Source organism: Carcharhinus amblyrhynchos, chromosome 26 (genome assembly GCF_965287045.1).
Source record: "Carcharhinus amblyrhynchos chromosome 26, sCarAmb.v2.hapA, whole genome shotgun sequence".
Lineage (NCBI taxonomy): Eukaryota > Metazoa > Chordata > Chondrichthyes > Carcharhiniformes > Carcharhinidae > Carcharhinus > Carcharhinus amblyrhynchos.
Genome location: NC_137349.1, coordinates 14,347,178 through 14,368,110, shown reverse-complemented (window position 1 = coordinate 14,368,110; position 20,933 = coordinate 14,347,178). Strand labels below are relative to the sequence as shown.

The 20,933-nt window shown below is 45.0% G+C and overlaps 1 protein-coding gene across 1 annotated transcript; it reads right to left on the bottom strand.

Annotated features, from left to right (window-relative positions):
* Window positions 1-8,154: 8,154 nt before the first annotated feature.
* Window positions 8,155-16,417, bottom strand: LOC145358657 (proteinase-activated receptor 3-like). The gene is made up of 2 exons (XM_080212873.1): window positions 16,348-16,417; window positions 8,155-10,739 (listed from the first exon to the last, which is right to left on the bottom strand). Exons 1-2 carry the CDS (start codon window positions 16,415-16,417, stop codon window positions 9,691-9,693), a joined length of 1,119 nt encoding a protein of 372 aa, XP_080068999.1. The 3' UTR covers window positions 8,155-9,690.
* Window positions 16,418-20,933: the final 4,516 nt, after the last annotated feature.

The following is a 20,933-nucleotide window of genomic DNA, read 5'->3' as shown; positions in this document are numbered from 1 at the left end:
CCTTGTTTTACCCTGTTAGAATTTTAAAAGTTTGAGATCCCCCTGTTCTAAACTCCAATGAAATAATCCTAACTAACTTAATCTCTCATAACAGACCTACCATCCCAGGAATCAGCCTAGTAACCTTTGCTGTACTCCCTCTGTAGCAAGAACATCCTTCCTCAGATAAGGACTTCAAAACTGCACACAATATTTCAGGTGTGGCTTCAACACCCTGTACAATTGCAGCAAAACATCCCTATCCTATAATCATCCTCTTGCTATTAAGGCCAACATTTATCTTTACTGCCTGCTGTAGCTGCACAAATAGCCAGGTGTCAATGCTGTAAAAAGGCCTTGTCTATGCTGCCTTTTAACCCCTAAGCTAGTCCCTATTGCTCACTGTTGGCCAATATCCCTCTACACCCATATAACTGTCTAAATGCTTTTTAAAAGACAAAATTGTACCTGCTACTACTGCCCCTGGAGCTTATTCCAGATACTCATACCCTCTGGGGAAAAATTGCACCTCTGGACCCTATTGTATCTGTCCCCCCCTCAACTCAAACCAATGTCCTTGAGGTTTGGTTTCCCTACCTTTGGGAAAAGATATTGACTAGCTGATCCATGCCCCTCATTATTTTACAGACTTCAAAATTACTCCTCAGCCTCCTATGCTCTAGAGGAAAAAGTCCCAGTCTATCCAGCCTCTCCTTATAACTCAAATCAAGTCCCAGTACCATCCTAGTAAATCTATTCTGCACTCTTTCTAGTTTAATATCCTTTCTATAAAAGAACAACCAAAATTGTACACAGTATTTCATGTGTGGCCTTAACAATGTATTGTACAACTTCAACAAGATGTCCCAACTCCTGTATTCAATGTCCTGACCAATAAAACCAAGCATGCCAAATACTGCATTCACTGTTCTGTCCACCTGTGACTCCACTTTAAGGAGCAATGAACTTGTTTCCCCCTAGATCTTTGTTCTATAACTGTCCCCACTGCCCTACCATTAACTGAACCAGGACAAGACTTAATCTACCAAAATGCATCACCTTGCATTTGTCTAAATTAAACTCCATCTGCCACTTGTCAGCCTACTGGTTCAATCAAGATCTGTTGCAGTTTGAGAATTTTCTTACTGTCCACTGCTGCCAATCTTGGTGTCATCTGCAAATTTACTAACTATGCCTCCTAAATTCTCATTCAAATCATTAATATGAATGATGAAACAGTGGACCCAGCACTGATCTCTGAGGCACAGTGCTGGTTACAGGCCTCCAGTTTGAAAAAAATCTGCTACAGCCACCCTACTGTCATCAAATCAATTTTTGGCTACCTCCACCCAATGAGATCCTAGAATCCCTACAGTGCAGAAGAAGGCCATTTGTCCCATCAAGCCTGTACTGACAGCAATCCCACCTTATCGCGTTAGCCTTACATATATACTCTTTCCTCCTCCTACTAGAGTCAATTTAGCTTGCCAATCAACCTAATCCACACATTTTTGGAGTGTGGGAGGAAACTGAAGGAAGTCCATGCTGACACTGGGACAATGCAAACTGCACAGACAGTGACTCAAACTGGGAATTGAAGCCAGGTCCCTGTCCCCGTCAGGCAGCAGTGCTAACCACTGTGCCACCCTGGATTCAGTGAGAATTCATCTTGTACAACAACCTAATGTGGTACCTTGTCAAAGGCTTACTTTCAGTGACTGCAGAGCTGAAGGAGGCCACGTGGCCCATCGAGTCTGCATGGACCACAATCCCACCCAGGCCCTATTCCCATTATCCCACTTATCCACACTGCTAGTCCACCTGACATTAAAGGGCAATTTACTATGGCCAGTCAACCTAACTTGTATATCTTTGGACTGTAGTTGGAAACTGGAGGAAACCCACACAGACACGGGGACAATATGCAAAATCCACACAGTCACCTGAGGCTGAGATTTGAATCCAGGTCCCTGGCGCTGTGAGGCAGCAGTGCTAACCATTGTGCCACCATGCCCTGGACACTAGCAACCTCCTCAGTACTGACATTAGACTCGCTGGTGTATAGTTCCCCGTTTTCTCTCCAGGGTCTAAAGAATTCTAGAACATAACCACCAATGGATCCACTATTTCCAGGGCCAGCGCTCTTAAGTACTCTGGGATGAAGATGATCAGGACCTGGAGATTTATCCATTTTCAATCCCATCAATTTTCCCAAAACCATTTCTCTAGTAATGCTGATTTCCTTCAGTTCCTCCCAAAAAGTTGTTTCTCTCAGAACTTCTGGTACATTATTCATGTCTTCTTTTGTGAAGACTGAAGCAGAGGAGATTCACCAGGATGATGCCTGGGATGAAGCATTTAAGTTATGGAGCGAGGTTGAACTGGTTTGGGTTGTTTTTGTTGGAACAGAGAAGACTGAGGGGGCGACCTGATTGAGGCGGAGAAGATTATGAGGGACATGGACAGAGTGGATAAGGGGCAGCTGTTCCTTTTGTTTAAGGGGTCAGTCACGAGGGGACATAGGTTCAAGGTGAGGGGCAGGAAGTTTAAGTGGGACGTAAGGAAAACCTTTTTTACCCAGAGGGTGGTGATGTTCTGGAATGCTCTGCTGGTGAGGGGGTGGAAGCTGGATGCCTCACATCCTTTAAAAAGTACCTGGATGAACACTTGGCACATCATAACATTCAGGGCTATGGCCCAAGTGCTGGCAGATGAGATTAGGTGGGAGTTCAGGTGTTTCTAATGTGTCAGCGCAGACTGGATGGGCCAAAGGGCCTCTGCTGCATGATTCTATGAAAGGTGCAGTAGGGGTGAGAGGGGAGAATGCACAGTGGGGCAGATTTGGAGGTGTGGGGGAAATTTTGGAGCTTGGGAGGATGTGGTGGGAGTGAGCGGGGGAGGGAAGGGGGTAGGGTAGGGAATGGGGATGGGAGGAGAGGATGAGGGAAGGGCTGGGAACGGGAGGGGGTAGGAAGCTGGAGGGGAGGGGGAGGAAAGATTTGAGGATCTTTGGTTTAGCATTGCAGTTCCGAGCTTTACTGTAAAATGCACTTTCAGCCAAGGAAGCTCCAGCTAATTAGTCTGAATAGTTTATTAACAGACATGGCTGCCATGTAAATCAAATCGTCTGCCAGCAGCAGATAAGTGACTAGGGCACCAGCTTTGGTGATGGAATCTCTGCAACATCTGGTTTGACATCTCCAGAGGGTGGCACCTGCGGATCTCCCCACCTTGGCTTGAACTTCTGATTGAGGAGGGGGGTTGGAGGATGTCGCTGGGATGGGCGGTATATTGAAAATGGCTGTAATGTGAGCTGTGTTACACCCTGGGATTGGGCTGCTGTATCCAGAGAAAGGGAGATGCACAGGTCAGATTGGGCAATGCCAGAGACAGGAGGAAGTTACATGCAGTATTTGTGAGGTGGGGAGATGGCTTCCTGTATTGTCTTAAGTCGGTCGGGCACTATTTCATTGACAACAGCAGCTGCGAGCTTTAAATAGAATTCTCCTTTTGGACTGGTGTAGCTTCTGATGCCTGGCTCGATCTTTTCACCGTAGCTCAAGGTAATTTTTTGTTTACTTGCTGTGAATCTTCAGTCAAGCATTTCAAGAAAGCTGCCAGCAGCTGCCCTGCCTGAGATGGTGTGACAGAAGCCTTGGGTCAGGATTTTTGGTGAGCTGAAGATGTTTTGGGTGCTGATTCTGGAGAGTGGATTCCAGGTGTCCACCGATAGTCAACACCCCTCAGTAGAAAAAAAATTTTTTTAAAACTCAGTCGATTGATGCTCGCTGTTCCCCCTCTCTGCCCTCGGCCATTGCCTCTCTCTCTGTCCACAAGGTCAGCAGAAAGCGAAGGAGTCTGCTATCCCCTGAAGCAGCTCTCAGTTACATCTTGGCTCAGCCGTACCCTGCGCATTCGCTCCAAACACTCATCATCCCAACAAAAATTTGGCCATCTCAGTCTTGAAATTTTCAATTGAACTCTTCCCCCAACCCTCACCTCCCCTGCCTCACCCCCCACCAGGTCACCCCCCACCAACCACTAACCACACCCCCCCCAACACAACATTCATGGATTTTATGGGCGATTTCATATTTCCTTGTCTAGTAGATTGAAACAGTGCTTCCAAGCATCATCTCAAACAGCCTGGCTTTATTTTAACGTCGGTGTGGATTCCACCCCCAAATGAAATAGCTTTCCTCTACCCTCTTGAGCCTTTTATACCACCAACAGGGGAGAGAAGGTAGGACACTGAAGAGTGTAGTAGAACAGAGGGACTTGGGAGTCCAGATACATAATTCCCTAAAAGTGGCGTCACAGGTAGATAGGGTCGTAAAGAGTGCTTTTGGAACATTGGTCTTTATACATCAAAGTATTGTGTATAAGAGTTGGAATGTTATGGTGAGGTTGTATAAGACATTGATGAGGCCAAATTTAGAGTATTGTGTGCAGTTTTGGTCACCTAATTACAGGAAGGATATTAATAAGGTTGAAAGAGTGCAGAGAAGGTTTACAAGGGTGTTGCCAGGACTTCAGAAACTGAGTTACAGAGAAAGGTTGAATAGGTTCGGACTTTATTCCCTGGAGCGTAGAAGAATGAGAAGAGATTTAATAGAGATGTATAAAATTATGATGGGTATAGATAGAATTAATGCAAGCAGGCTTTTTCCACTGAGGCTAGGGGAGAAAAAAAGTAGGGGACAAGGGTTAAGGAGGAAAAGTTTAAAGGGAATATTGGGTTTCTTTACACAAAGAGTGGTGGGAGTGTGGAATGAGCTAACAGATGAAGTGGTAAATGGGGGCTCACTTTTAACATTTAAGAAAAACTTGGACACGTACATGGATGAGAGGGGTGGGGGGGGATATAGTCCAGGTGCAGGTCAGTGGGACTAAGCAGAAAAATGGTTTGGCACAGCCAAGAAGGGCAACAAGGCCTGTTTCTGTGCTGTAATGTTCTATGGTTCTAAGGAAAGAAAAGGAACCCATTCCAGTAATCTGGCTCCCACTATCTCGTGCCCCATGTATTCAAAGATCAGCCGGTGAAAAATCAGCCCATTGAGTCCCGGAATTCCCCATGGTGAAAGTTGAGTGGACATTAACCTCGATTCGAGGCACCATCAAAAAGACTGATTTGGGGGGATGAGGGGCAGGGATAACAACCCAACCTTTCATCAAATCAATGAGGTACCATTGGCTGTTCTGACCATAGCAGATGTTAAATGTTGCCAGAGGGAAACTTGACTGACAGACCAGAACCTTTCCTTTGTATTCTGAAAATGTGAAGAAACCTGAAATCAGCAGCACAGAATTCCAGTAACATTTTGCAAATTTTATAAATTAAAAGATTCATTAACAAGAAAAGAAAACTACAGTTACAAAGTCAAAATAGTCTTCCAAAACATCTCCCCCCAAAAACGACCTGATCAGGCTCACAGGAATCATCTAGAAAACGCTCCCATACTGATGTTTAACTCTAAAAATGCAGGATATTCTCCAAAGCAAAACTACCATAAGATCATAAGATATAGGAGCAGAATTAGACCACTCAGCCCATCGAGTCTGCTCCACCATTCAATCATGGCTGATATTTTTCTCATCCTTATTCTCCCCATAACCTCTTTATTAATCAAAAACGTATCCATCTCTGTCTTAAAGACACTCAATGACCTGGCCTCCACAGCCTTCTGCGGCAAGGAGTTCCACAGATTCACCACTCTCTGGCTGAAGAAATTCCCCCTCATCTCCATTTTAAAGGATCGTCCCTTTAGTCTGAGGTTGTGCCCTCTGGTTCTAGTTTTTCCTACTAGTGGAAACATCCTCTCCACGTCCACTCTATCCAAGCCTCGCAGTATCCTGTAAGTTTTAATAAGATCCCCCCTCATCCTTCCAAACTCCAACAGGTACAGACCCAGAGTCCTCAGCCATTCCTCATACGACAAGCTCTTCATTCCAGGGATCATTCTTCTGAACTTCCTCTGGAGCCTTTCCAAGGCCAGCACATCCTTCCTTAGATATGGGGCCCAAAACTGTTCACAATACTCCAAATGGGAAATTCCGAGAGTAGGAAAGCATGAAAGTGCTGTTGTGCAGCTATACCACACAACCCCCCACTCGCTCCCACTCTGTTGTTGGAGCTCTATTGAGAAATATAACTGCTTTCTGCAACAAAGAATCTTCCAGCTTGATGGCGTGGCTCAATCAAACTTTGCAGCTTCTCCCAGTATGGACCTATGCCCAGGATGCTTTCCCACACGGACAACACAATTACATCAACATCTTTTCTTCAGTATCCTTCTTCCCTTTCATCTTTGACCTCATTCTCCTCAGCACTAATCCAAACTTAACTTTTCCAAAATTTAAAAATCTTTCATGTTTTTTCTATTGTGTCCCTTTCAGGCAAAGTAAAATGCAATAAAGTTCTCTTGTTTACTTATGAAACCTTTGCAAGCCTTCTCTTTGATATTAGAACATAGAAGAACTACAGCACAAACATGCCCTCTGGCCCACAAGTTGCGCCGATGATATCCCTACCTACTAGGCTTACCTAGAACTCTCAATTCTATTAAGTCCCATGTACTCATCCAGAAGTCTCTTAAAAGACCCCATCGAATCTGCCTCCACCACCACCGACGGCAGCCGATTCCACTCACCCACCGTCCTCTGAGTGAAAAACTTGCTCCTGATATCTCCTCTGTACCTACTTCCCATCACCTTAAACCTGTGTCCTCTTGTAGCAACCATTCCAGTCCTGGGAAAAAGCCTCTGAGAATCCACCTGATCTATACCTCCCAACATCTTGTACACTTCTATCAGGTCACCTCTCATCCTTCGTCTCTTTAAGGGGAAAAGACCGAGCTCCCTCAACCTATCCTCATAAGGCATGCCACCCAATCCAGGCAACATCCTTGTAAATCTCCTCTGCACATAAGAACATAAAAAATAGGAGCAGGTGTAGGGCATCTAGTCCTTCGAGCCTGCCCCGCCATTCAACAAGATCATGGCTGATCTGAAGTGGATCAGTTCCACTTTCCCACTTTCTCCCCATAACCCTTAATTCCCTTGTCTATCAAAAACCTATCTACCCCTGACTTAAATATATTTAGCGAGGTAGCCTCCACCACTTCAACAGGCAGAGAATTCCAGAGATTCACCACCCTTTGAGTGAAGAAGTTCCTCCTCAACTCTGATCTAAACTGCCCCCCCCTTATCTTGAGGCTGTGCCCTCTAGTCCTGCTATCCTTTCTAAGCGGGAAGAACCTCTCTACCTCTACCCTATCCATCCCCTTCATTATCTTAAACGTCTCTATAAGATCCCCCCTCATTCTTCTAAACTCCAACAATTACAGACCCAGTCTATTAGTCTCTCTTCATAGTCCAACCCCCTCATCTCCGGTATCAGCCTAATGAACCTCCTCTGCACTCCCTCCAAGGCCAATATATCCTTCCACAAGTGCGGCGACCAAAACTGCACACAGTCCTCCAGCTGCGGCCTCACCAGTACCCTGTACAGTTGCAGCAAGACCTCCCTACTTTTATATTATATCCCCCTAACACCTAACCCCCAACTCCATGCTCCCTAACCTTCTGTAGCAACCTTTTATGAGGCACCTTATCAAATGCCTTTCAATAGCTTCCACATCCCTCCTGTGATGAAGTGACCAGAACTGAGCACAGTACTCCAAAAGGGGTCTGAATAGGGTCTTATAAAGCTGCAGCATTATCTCCCAACTCCTAAACTCAATCCCTTATTGATGAAAGCCAGTACACCATACGCCTTCTTAACCATATCCTGTATCTGTGAAGCCGACTTAACGTTATTTAACAGCTGAAAGAAAAGACCAAGTTCTCTATCTCCTAATGCAAGTTTCTAAACTCCTATTTCCTTATAAATCCACTTGATCGTTGCTTGGTTACAAATGCATGTGTTTAACATCTTTACTCCTTTCATTACTCAATTCTCCCAGACAAGCTCTCTCTATTAACCTTTCCCAAGTTTAATTACATCATTTGCACAGTTAGGGCCCTGGACCAGAATCCCAAATGACATCAGGAAGCCAGACTAGACCCCAACAATTTTTCTATTTTAGCATAAATGTGAGAACAGGATGCCTCATTCCAGGAGTAATTCCACTAACGAATTGGGGATCTTTTATAGTAAGAACAAACTTTATTAGACAGTTTAAGTATAATGCTAACAAAATGAAGCAGCTTAACTATCAACAGTTGAACAATAGTTAAAAAAAAGAAAGGAAACAACTTTAATTTCTAACTTATCACTATTTCAGTTCCATATAAGCAACATTCTCTTGCAGACTTAAAATCTTACTTTAAATGCAACTAGCAATTATAAATATACTTCCTATAAGGGGGTGTAGTCAACCTTGAAGCATTCAGAGAGTGATTTTGACTTTCAGAGCAACTTGCAGGTCTCTGTCTTTAAACAAGCCCCAATCAGAATTGAAAGATATTTTCTGTACTATAAACTTAGCTCCTCCCACATTATTACATGATCCTGTAAATCAGCCTCATCAAAAATCCCAAGTAAGCCTGTATCTAGAAACAAAAACCCATTCGCTCTATCCTAAATAAACATTAAAAAGCTAAAATTAGTTATTATTCTGCTCTCCCAGCATCTGAGCTATTCCTGCCAGACATACTGATTGCCCGTGGAGAAAAATTGAAATTTTAATTCATCTCCCTTAAAGATAAAAAATGTATCTATAGCAACTACTATCATTACAACACACACAGCCTCCTTTACAGATTAACATACTATTCCCCAGAAATATATATAAAAAATCCATTCTCACATGGACATCCCACTTAAAATAATTTTTAAAAATTCTTTTGAATCAAGAAAAATGCTGAGATCTGGTCCACAGACAGCATTTTGTGTGCAAATAATATCAGTAGGAGGGAAAATGAAAGCCTTTTGGACAGGATGTGACAATAGGGCATTGAGACAACCAGACAATGTTAACAAGAACTTGTGAAAAGGGAAATCATTTTTGACAAACCCACCAGAGTTTTTTTGAGGATGTAACTTGTATAATAGAGGAGGGAGAATCAGTAGATTTTTGTTTTATTCATTGATGGGATGTGAGTGCACTGGCTGCAGTGACATTTATTACCCGTCCTTATTTGTCTTTGAACTGAGTTGTTTACTAGGTCATTTCGAAGGGCGTTTAAGAGTCAACCGCATTGCTTGAGTCTGGAATCAAATGTAGGCCAGATCGGGTAAGGACGGCAGATCCCCTCCCTTAAAGAACATTAGTGAACCAGAATGGTTTTTGAATAACAGCTGATGGCAGTACTTTATATTCTGGATTGATTTAAAGCTATCCATGCAGTTCTGGCTTCAATCACAAGATTAGTCATTATTGCCACAGACTCACCGCAGCACCATCTCTGACGTGACTGTTTCGGTGAATTGCAGCAAGAATTTATCTTGGGAGTTGTTGCATTTAGACTACATGAATTGTCTTGAGTAACAGATATATTTAACTAACATACTCTACTCTGGTAGGATAGGAAGTTTTTCAAGTTGGGAAGTCCCATTGTTAACGCTCAGAGCGCCAGTTGCCAAAGATTGGGTAAACCCTACACCCAATGTCTTGAGCAGAGCTTACTGCCCGAGTCCCACCTGCCCGAAAGTCCCAGAGTGAGTCTTGCCTCATTATAAAATCACTGAAGCTGGAACAGAAACAGGAATTAATGAGACTGGGACAAGGTTGGCTGAGATACAGTTCTGCTTTGTCTACTCTGGGCTGAACTGCCAGAACTTGGTTCAGTTTTAGAGACACAGATCGCAGTTTTCACTTTGTCCCTGAACTCCTCAGAGATGTAATAATAGATAAAGGGGTCGATGCAGTTGTTAAAGGTGCTCAACGCCAGACCCAACATGTAGTAAGCATAAATGTCGCTGCTCTTTGTGTAAGAATAAATTAACATCATCACATTGAAGGGAGTCAGACACACCAGGTACACCAGCAGAACTAACAGTGTGACCTTAATGGCATGGACAAACTGCCCGTCATTAAAAATCAATGTGGAAATGACAGATACGTAACAGAAGACGGTGATTAAACAGGGAATCACATAACCAAACACTACCAGACTAATAAAGTAATAGCGGAAATAGCCAGCCAGCATTTCTTCTGGCAGCGCGTCGTTACAGGTGGTGATGTTGAGAGGTTGGATCTTGAATGATTGCTGGGTGATATAAAAGGGCAGCATTGAGAGGACAACCAGCAGCCAGATTGCCCCACAGACACAGTAAGCTAACTTCCTCTTCCGCACTTCCTTGGAGAGGAAGGGATGCACCACAGCCAGATACCGATCAGCACTGATACAGGTCAGGAAGAGGATGGAACAATACACATTCGCATGGAACACAGCACTGCAAACTCGGCAAAACACCTCTCCAAATGTCCAGTCATTTCCCAACAGATAATAAAAGACTCTGAAAGGCAAGGTGAGAGTCAGGAGGAGGTCAATTAAAGCCAGGTTGGTCAAAAAGATGGTGGATGGCAACTTCTTGACTCTTGTGATGAGGACGTAGAGAGACAGGCCATTGGCTGGAAGACCAATGATTAACACCACAAGGTACACACAGGGGACCAGGACAGTGGTCAATGGACTCTGCAGATGCAATGTGGAGGAATCATTGAAGGTGTTGATGGATTCGTTTGTATCCGGGTCTTGTATCTGAATGATGGGGAATCTGCGGCCACTGGCCCCGCCTTTCTTCCGTACACATTCTGTGATTTGAGCAAGAGAACAAGAATGAACATAAATCAGAGGAGAAAAGATTTACAGGGCCTCAGTCTAGACTTGATTTATAGAGAAGGGATTTATTAGAAATGTTCAAAATGATGACAAGTTTAGATAAATTAGATTGGTTCCCCATCCACTGAGCAAACTTGGACATCCTCTACCACTGAATGAGATGTAGACTGAGCAAGGAGTTGGGAATTTGGTAAGAGACACTTTTTATTTTTTCCAGCCTCCAGTGGTTGGTAAGTTTCCTTCCTGGTCTCTAAGCTGTCTGAGTGCAACTTTCTACTATTTATCTGTGTAAGTTATTAACAAATTGACTAAGTAAATTAATATGTTCGGACAGAAATGACGGGGCTGGTAGTCTGCTGTGACTGCACCAGTGGAGCTCACTGCAATCCTGGGAAACCATATCTGCAGAAAGTGTCAGCAGCTTCGACAATTTTAGCTCCAAGTTACTGAGCTGGAGAATGATTTGCAGACATTGTGGGACAGCAGAGAGGGGGAGAGTTACCTGGACACTTTGTTCCAGGAGGAACAAAGATTAGGCAGAAGATTAATGGGCAGGGACAAGAGAATGTGACTCAGGCAGGTAATGTGACTCAGCATGTAGGGATGGAGGAAACCCAGCTCCTAACTTTGTTCAAAGGGTACAAGGTGCTTGCTGTCTGTGTGGATGGGGAGAAGGACTGCAGGGTTGATGAGTGGACTGACATGGTGAAGGATGCATTAAAGTGAGGGAAATGAAGAGAAATGTGATAGTAATAGGAGACAGTGTGGTGAGGGAGATGGAGATTGTTTTCTGCAGTTGGAAGTGAGAGTCCAGATGCTGAGGTCCATGTACAGGGATCCTCACGATCTCCAACAAGGCCTTCTTTGCCTTGACGCCTGAGGATTTCTCTTTCCCCAGTTTCTATCCCTCACACACTGAAATCAATGTCAAAGACCAAACTTTGAATTATGAACTAATTCATAATCATCTGCCATTTCTGCAGCCAATCTCACAGCCGCCACCCTCATTGCTTCCTCCAAAGTGGTGTCAACTCGGAGGAGCTGATTCACCAGCTGAGGGGACAGTGTGTGGTAATCAGCAGGTTTCCTTGCCCATGTTTGACCCAGAGCCATGAGACTTCATGGGTCCACAGTGGATACTGAGGACTCCTCAAGCAACTCTCTCCCACCTGTATACAACTGTGCCACCATCACCTCTGCTTAGTCTGTCCTGCCGGTGGGACAGGACATGCCCAGGAATGCTGATGGAGGTGTCTGGGACATTATCTGTAAACTATAATACTGTGAGTGAGTCAGGCTGTTACTTGACTAATCTGTGAGATAACTCTCCCAATTCTAGGCCGGCCCCAGTCCTGTTAGCGAGGAACTGAGAGGATTGTGTGTGTCTTTGATGTTTCTGACACTGTTCATTTATCCAGTTTTATTCTGATTTGAACTTTCTGTAGTTTTTGGTACGACTGATTGGTTATTTTGAATGCTGTTCAGAGTTAACCACATTGCTGTGGCTAAGTTTATTTATTAGTGCCACAAGCAGGCCCCACATCCTTTAAAAAGTACCTCGATGAGTATTTGACACACCATAACATTCAAGGTTATGGGCCAAGTGCTGGCAAGTGGCATTAGATGGGTAGGTCAGGGCATTTCGTGCCTCAGTGCAGACTCAGGCCAAAGGGCCTCTTCCGTACTGTAGTATTCTGTGATTCTGTAAAGCAGGCTTACATTAACACTGCAATGAAGTTCCTGTGAGGCAGCAAGGCTAACCTCTGTGCCACCACCCTACTCAATACTGTACAGCTCCACATGGACCAGACCAGGCAGAACCATTCACTTCCTCCTTTAACAACATTAATAAATCAGATGCATTTTTATGACAATTGCCATTGTCACCATTACTGAGACTAACTCTAAACTGCAGGTAGGTTAAATTCCTCCAGATGTTCTTTGTAGGACATTAACTCAGTCTGCACAGTCTCATTCCAGTATTCTGGATTATTAATCCAATGAATGGGCGCACGGTGACACCGTGGTTAGCACTGCCGCCTCCCAGGAACCCAGGTTCGATTCCCAGCTTGGGTCACTGTCTGTGTGGAGTTTGCACGTTCTCCCCGTGTCTGCGTGGGTTTCCTCCGGGTGCTCCGGTTTCCTCCCACAGTCCAGTGATGTGCGGGTTTGGGGGTTTGGTGGATTGGCCATGCAAAATCGCTGCTTAGTGTTGGGAGACTAGCTAGGGTAAATATATGGGATTATGGGGATAGGGCCTGGGTGGGATTGTAGTCAGTGCAGACTCGATGGGTTGAATGGTCTCCTTCTGCACTATAGATTTTATGATTCTATGACATTATGGTGATTATGTGGTTAGACATTTGTTTCTGTTCCGAATTTCCATGGACAGAGACTTTTCTGTAAATCATAATAAAAATCTCTCACCGTTAATGTTCACAGAGAATGAAAGGAAGTGAGTGATGACTAATGTCTGACATTGAGGAGGAACTTCCACTATTCCCTGTGTTTATTAATAATTTAAGTAACAACAGAGAGTCACATCACCAGGTTTACCCATTCCACAAAGATTGGCGAGTTGTGTAGACAGGAGTTCCAATTACAAAGAATCATCAAGAAAGTGAGCGGGTAAAACTGTGGATTTCAGCAAAGGAGAACATGAGATCATCGATTTAAAGATAATAAGATTTGGATTGCAGAAGTATTTGAAATGTTGTGAAGTTGGAAACAGTGGAGGTTCCCAGAGACCCTGAACAAAGATCATTAAAATGTAATAGATGCTAAGATAACTAAAACCTGTAGTATATTACTCTTTCTGTCAAAAGGACTAGAAAGTAAATGGGGTGGGGCTTGGGGAAATATTTGTTTCTGATACACTCCTGGTTACATCTGGAGGTGGAACAGTTCATTAAGGAAGTATCATCCTTGGAAACAGAACAGGTTCATCTGAACTTACGAAAAAGGAACACTTTGAGCTCCTCCCTCTTCCTGACTGATCTTCTCCAAATCTCATTAGCAAAGAACAAAGAACAACCCAGCATGGGAAACAGGCCCTTCGGCCCGACGAGCCCGCGCCACCATCTTAACAAAGCATTTTCCTACACCTACCTTGACCCGTGTGTATGCGTATGGTACCCCTATTGTAACCAGATTCAGGGGAGAATAGTTTAGGGACAATTTGTTACACCAATCAGCCTAAGAGCACATCTTTGGGGTGTGGGAGGAAACCGGAGCACCCGGAAGAAACCCACGCATCCACAGGGAGAATGCGCAAACTCCCACAGACACAGGCCCAAATCCATGTATCTGCACAGCTAGCAGTGATAGTCACTGAACTGTTGTGGTGCCCATCTGCTGGTCCAGTTTTAAGCACACACAACGACGCAAAGTACCTTTTATCCTTTTAGTATCCAGATTTTACAAATCTCCGTCTTGAATCTGCTGAGTAACTGAACATTCAGAGCTGTCCCGGGCAGACAATTCCAGAGATTCACCGCCCGCTGAATCAAGGAATTTCTCTTTATCCCAGTGTCCTGAGGCACTGACCTCTCGCTCAGGATCCTCCATTCAGGAAAACTGAACATGACTGGAGTTTGAAGGTTTAGATTCTGAGGTGGGATTGCATCAACTACTCTGGCATTCTGAGAAACTCGGAAAGGTTAAGGAGTGATTAAGAACGAAGAGCAAGAAAAGTACAGGACAGGAACAGGCCCTTCTGCCCTCCAATCCTGTGCTGATTATGATGCTCTAATTAAACTAAAAAAAACTTTCCACGCTTACTCAGTCCGTATCTCTCTATATCTTTCCCTATTCATGTACCCACCCAGGTGCCTCTTAAATGTTGCTAATGGGCCAGTTTTCACCACCACCTCTGGCAGCGCGTTCTAGGCACTGTGCGAGAAATTTTCCCCACACATTTCCCTTAAACTTTCCCCGTCTCACCTTGAAACTGTGCCCCCTTGTAATTAACACTTCCATCCTGAGAAACAGCCTCTTTCTATCTGTGCCTCTCATCATTTTGTGCATCTCTATCAGGTCTCCCCCTCAGCCTCTGTCTTTCCAGCGAAAACAATCCTAATTTATTCAACCTCTCCTCATAGCCAACACCCTCGAGACCAGGCAACATTCCGGTGGACCTTTTTTGCACTCTCTCCAAAGCTTCCACATCCTCCTGGTAGTGCGGTGATCAGAACGGCACGCGATATTTGGATTGAATTATGATTGAATTTTTTTGAAAATAATGGTGAGAGAAGACAGGAAACTTTCCCACTGGTGGAGAAGGGAATGGAACAGAACTTCAGGCCAGAGGCAGGTTATTCAGGAGAGAGGGTTAGTAACGTAAATGTTAAATGAAGGGTCTCGGCAGGAGGAATGTGGACAGGATGTTTGCTCTTGTGGGAGAATCTAGAACCAGGGGTCACTGTTTAGATATAAATTGTCGCTCATTTAAATCAGAGATGAGGAGAATCTGAGGGTTGTGGGTCTTTAGAAATCTTCTCTGAAGGCAGCGGAAGCAGAGGCTGCTTATTTTTAAGGTAGAGGTAGATAGGTTCTTGATAAGCTGAGGGGGTGGAATGTTATTGTGGGCCAGTGGGAATGTGGAGGTCGAGGTTATCGTCAGGTCAGCCAGAATCTTACAGAAATCAAAGTGAAATAGGGCAGGTGCTGGACATCGAAATGAAAAGTGAAAATGCAGGGAAAACTCAGCAGGTCTGGCAGCGTCTGTGAGAGAGGAACAGAGCCAATGTCTCGAGTCCTTTCGGCTCTGATACAGCGTCAGACAGACTGGACTTTCTCTCGTCACAGGCGCTGCAGAGTTTTAGCAGCATTTTCCCTTTGCGTTACGATCTCACTGAGTACTGGGACCGGTTTGTCAGCTGGAATGAATCGCCTCCTCCTGTTCCTGTGCAGAAGGTCTGATGACAAATGTGAACGTGGGCAGTAAGTGTGAGCTGGGTGGAGGGTGTCACAATGGCGACTGGTCAGTCTTCACTTGACCTCCCCATCCCCATCCCCATCCCCATCCCCGTCAGTTGGCAGAGCTGAGGGAGCGAGGCTGAAGTCCCTCAGTGCTCAGATGATGATTTGGGACAGTTTCGGTTCCACAACACCAATCCCCACAATAAGTCTGAACCGTTCAGACCACAACTTCACAGACTACTAATCTTAACTGTTTAAAATATTTAGACCCTACCTGCTCAGAACTTAGTATCGCTGAAACTTTTGAGGAATCAATAACTTTTTTCATTAAATTTTTTCTCAGATCCTTGGTGTACAGTTATTCACAGAAGGTAAATTATTTGTGAAATGTTTTCAAATGTCATCATAAGTGAATAAAATATTCTGGATTGAACATTCCAGATAGAAAACCTGGCAGAATATTTCTTATTACATACAGAATCATTCACAGGAAAGACAAAATTCCCCACATTAAACAGTTCAGGGAGAATTCTCGTTAAATTACTTTGACCTTCCCCTGTTGAGATAACAATTCTCTAACATGTAACTTTGAACTATTAAGACACAGGAACAAATGGATTAGTTTTGCATTGAAAGGCAAGTTAGAAGTGAATCTATTACCTTTACTGTTGGAGCAGTTTATAAAACAACTGGCCAAAGCAAACAATAGCAATATTTGCGGCAATTTCATCCTCCGTGCTGTGCTCTGAATCAAAGCTGAGAAAGTGTGATAGGCTGAAATGTGCCGACAATGAGATGGTAATAATTCTTAGAAACCACAAGCACGTCATCAACTAACCGGCAGAGAGCTCATTTCGTAGAAATAATGGTAGGAGGGATTATTATTTAAAGGGTGAAAAGCTGCAACATGCTACAGTGCAGAGGGACCTGGGGGTCCTCGTGCATGAATTGCAAAAACCCAGTCTGCAGGTGCAGCAGGTGATCAAGAAGGCAAATGGAATGTTGGCCTTTACAGCGAGGGGGATAGAATATAAAAGCAGGGAGGTCTTGCTGCAACTGTACAGGGCACTGGTGAGGCTGCAGCTGGAGTACTGTGTGCAGTTTTGTTCCCCTTATTTGCGAAAGGATATATTGGCCTTGGAGGGAGTACAGAGAAGGTTCACCAGGCTGATACCGGAGATGAGGGGGTTAGACTATGAAGAGAGATTGAATAGACTGGGACTGTACTCATTAGAGTTTAGAAGGCTGAGGGGGGAATCTTATAGAGACATATAAGATAATGAAGGGACTAGATAGGGTAGAGGTAGAGAGATTCTTCCCGCTCAGAAAGGACAGCAGAACTAGAGGGCACAGTCTCAAAATAAGGTGGGGGGTGCAGTTTAGAACGGAATTGAGGAGGAACTTCTTCACTCAAAGGTGGTGAATCTCTGGAATTCTCTACCCATTGAAGTGGTGGAGGCTACCTCGCTAAATATATTTAAGTCACGGGTAGATAGGTTTTTGGTAGACAGGGGAATTAAGGGTTATGGGGAGAAGGCGGGAAAGTGGAACAGATCCACTTCAGATCAGCCATGATCTTATTGAATGGTGGGGCAGGCTCGAAGGGCTAGATGGCCGACTCCTGCTCCTATTTCTTATGTTGTTATGTTATGTTCTTATGACACAACTCATCAAAGATCTGTTGTATAATAGAATCCCTACAGTGCAGAAAGAGGCTATTTGGCCTATCGAGCCTGCACCAACAACAATCCCCGTAACCCCACATAATGACCCTGCTAACTCCCCTGATACAAAGTGGCAATTTAACATGGCCAATCAACCTAACCTGCACATCTCTGGACTGTGGGAGGAAACCGGAGCACCTGGAGGAAACCCATGCAGACACGGGGAGAACGTGCAGACTCCACACAGTAACCCAAGCTGGGATTTGAACCCGGGTCCTTAGTGCTGTGAGGCAGTAGTGCTAACCAGTGTGCCACCCTAATGTAATGGGGGCATGGTGGGGAGGGGGGGTTGGTTGTGGGGAGGGGGAAGATAGTATTCACACACGAAGGAATCAAATAGCATTTTAAGACCCGTTAAAGCCACAATTCGCCTCTTTGAATAAGTTTAGAGTCAGTGTGGGCCAGGATACATTGAAGTGAAGTCACCAAGGTTCATTGTCTGAGTTCCTTGTGTTCAAATGCTGCTAAAGACAGAGCAGACTGAATGGAGAAGGATTGTTTGAGTTAAAGATAACAACCTTCTGGCAATCCAGCAGGTTAAGGGAAAAGAGATTCGGAATCTCTGGTTACTGAAAGGGAATTCAATCTAGGAAACTCTAGGAACATGGAGGAGGCCATTTGGCCCTATGAGCCTTCTTCAACTCTCGACCAAGACCAGAGCCCATCTCCAACCACAATTTCACCATATTCCTTTATTCCATTAGTACCTAAAAATTCACTCCTTCCTCCCCCCGCCATCCTGAAAATATTCTAAAGCATCTCGAGATCTTTGGGCCAGAGTAATCCAAGATTTCTTCTCCAGATATCGTGACTTGGAAAGTGCTGTCTAAGGAGCCTTGGTGAGTTGCTGCAGCGTATCTTGTCAGTGGCACAGATGGCTGGCACCTTGCAACACTGGTGGAGGATCTTAAAGTTTGTGGGCGTGGTACCCATCAAACGGGGCTGCTTTGTCCTGGATGGTGTCGAGCTTCTTGAGTGTTGTTGGAGCCGCACCCATCCAAGCCAGCGGGGAGTATTCCATCACACTCCCAACTTGTGCCTTGTAGATGGTGGACAGGCTTTGGGGAGTCAGGGGGTGAGTTACTCGCCGCAGGATTCCCAGCCCCTGAGCTGCTAATGTAGTCTCAGTATTTACATGGCTGGGTCCAGTTCAGTTTCTGCCAATGGAAACCCACAGGATGTGGGCAATGGGGAGCTCAGTGATGGTAACGCCACGGAATGTCAAAGCAGCAATGGTTGGAGATGGTCGTTTTCTGGCTCTTATATTATTTACCGTGTATCAGTCCAATGGTGAGAGATGTCCTGACCTGGCCTCATTTGGGCATGGTCTGCTTCAGGGTCTGAGGAGATGTGACTGGTGCTGGGCTAAGTTACGCAATCTGTGCCTGAGACCAAGATGGTGATCTTACAGCAGTTCCAATCACTAAACAAAGGGAACTGCATGTGATTGAGACTGTATCCACCCAACTGCTGCCTCCCATTACTGTCGTGAAGTGTTGGAAAGATTTTCTCTTTCTCAATCCGTCACTTTGCATTTCCCAAGGCAGCACCTTCCAAACACACAGCCTCTAGCGTCTGGAAGGACAAGGGCAGCAGATACCTGGGAACACCCCCATTTGGAGGTTCTCTTCCGAGTCACACACCATCCTGATTTGGAAATATATTGCCATTCCTTCTCTGTTGCTGGGTCAAAATCCAGGATCTCTCTTCCTAACAGCACTGTGGGTGTACCTACACAGTAAGAAGTCTCACAGCACCAGGTTAAAGTCCAATAGGTTTATTTGGTAGCAAAAGCCACTAGCTTTCGGAGCGCTGCTCCTTTGTCAGGTAAGTGGGAGTTCAGCTCACAAACAGGCATATAAAGACACAAACTCAATTTACAAAATAATGGTTGGAATGTGAGTCTTTACAGGTAATCAAGTCTTAAAGGCACAGACAATGTGAGTGGAGAGAGGGTTAAGCACAGGTTAAAGAGATGTGTATTGTGTCCAGACAGGACAGTTAGTGAGATTTTGCAAGCCCAGGCAAGTCGGAGGGGGTTACAGATAGTGTGACATGACACAAGATCCTGGTTGAGGCCGTCCTCGTGTGTGCGGAACTTGACTATCAGTCTCTGCTCAGCGACTTGTGTATCGTGAAGGCCACTTTGGAGAACGCTTACCCAAAGATCAGAGGCTGAATGCCCGTGACCGGATATCAATGGCACAGCGACTGCAGTAGTTCAAGAGGGCAGCTCACCACTACCTTCTCAAGTGGCATTGACGGATGGGCAATAAATATTGGTCTAGCCAACAAATCTCACATCCCCAAAAACCAAAATAAATGTTAATCTGCAGCATGGAGGGCGAAATGTCTGGGAACGTCCACCCCACAGACACGGACCATCGATTCTTACAAACCAGAGTGAGGAATGTCTGTATTCACACCCTCATATCTGCAGGGCAATTAAGAACATAAGAACATAAGAAATAGGAGCAGGAGCAGGTCATCCAGCCCTTCGAGCCTGCCCCGCCATTCAACAAGATCATGGCCGATCTGAAGTGGATCAGTTCCACTTTCCTGCTTTCTCCCCATAACCCTTAATCCCCTTGCCTACCAAAAACCTATCTACCTGCGTCTTAAATATATTTAGCAAGGTAGCCTCCACTACTTCAACGGGCAGAGAATTCCAGAGATTCACCACCCTTTGAGTGAAGAAGTTCCTCCTCAACTCCGTTCTAAACTGCCCCCCACTTATCTTGAGGCTGTGCCCTCGCATCCTGCTGTCCCTTCTGAGCGAGAAGAACCTCTCCACCTCTACCCTATCCATCCCATTCATCATCTTATACGTCTCAATGAGATCTCCCCTCATTCTCCTAAACTCTAACGAGTACAAGCCCAGTCTAGTCAGCCTCTCCTCATAGCTCAACTCCCTCAACTCTGGTATCAGCCTAGTAAACCTCCTCTGCACTCCCTCCAAGGCCAAAATATTCTTGCGCAAGTGCGGCGACCAAAACTGCACACAGTACTCCAGCTGCGGCCTCACCAGTGCCCTGTACAGTTGCAGCAAGACCTCCCTACTTTTATACTCAATCCTCCTCGCTATGAAGGCCAGCATCCCATTTGCCTTCCTGACCACCTGCTGCACCTGTAGGCTGGGTTTTTGCGACTCATGCACAAGGACCCCCAGGTCCCTCTGCACTGTAGCATGCTGCAGCTTTTCGCCCTTAAGTAGTAGTCCTTCCTACCAAAGTGGATAACCTCACACTTGCCAACATTGTATTCCATCTGCCAGGTCCTCGCCCACTCGCTCAACCTATCTAGATCCCTCTGCAGACTTTCCACACCCTCCGCACAATTTGCTGTTCCACTTATCTTTGTGTCATCAGCAAATTTCGACATCTTACACTCGGTTCCCTCCTCCAGATCATCTATATAAATGGTAAATAGCTGAGGCCCCAGCACCGATCCCTGGGGCACTCCACTAGTCACCAACCGCCAATCCGAATAGCACCCATTGACACCCGCTCTCTGTCTCCTATT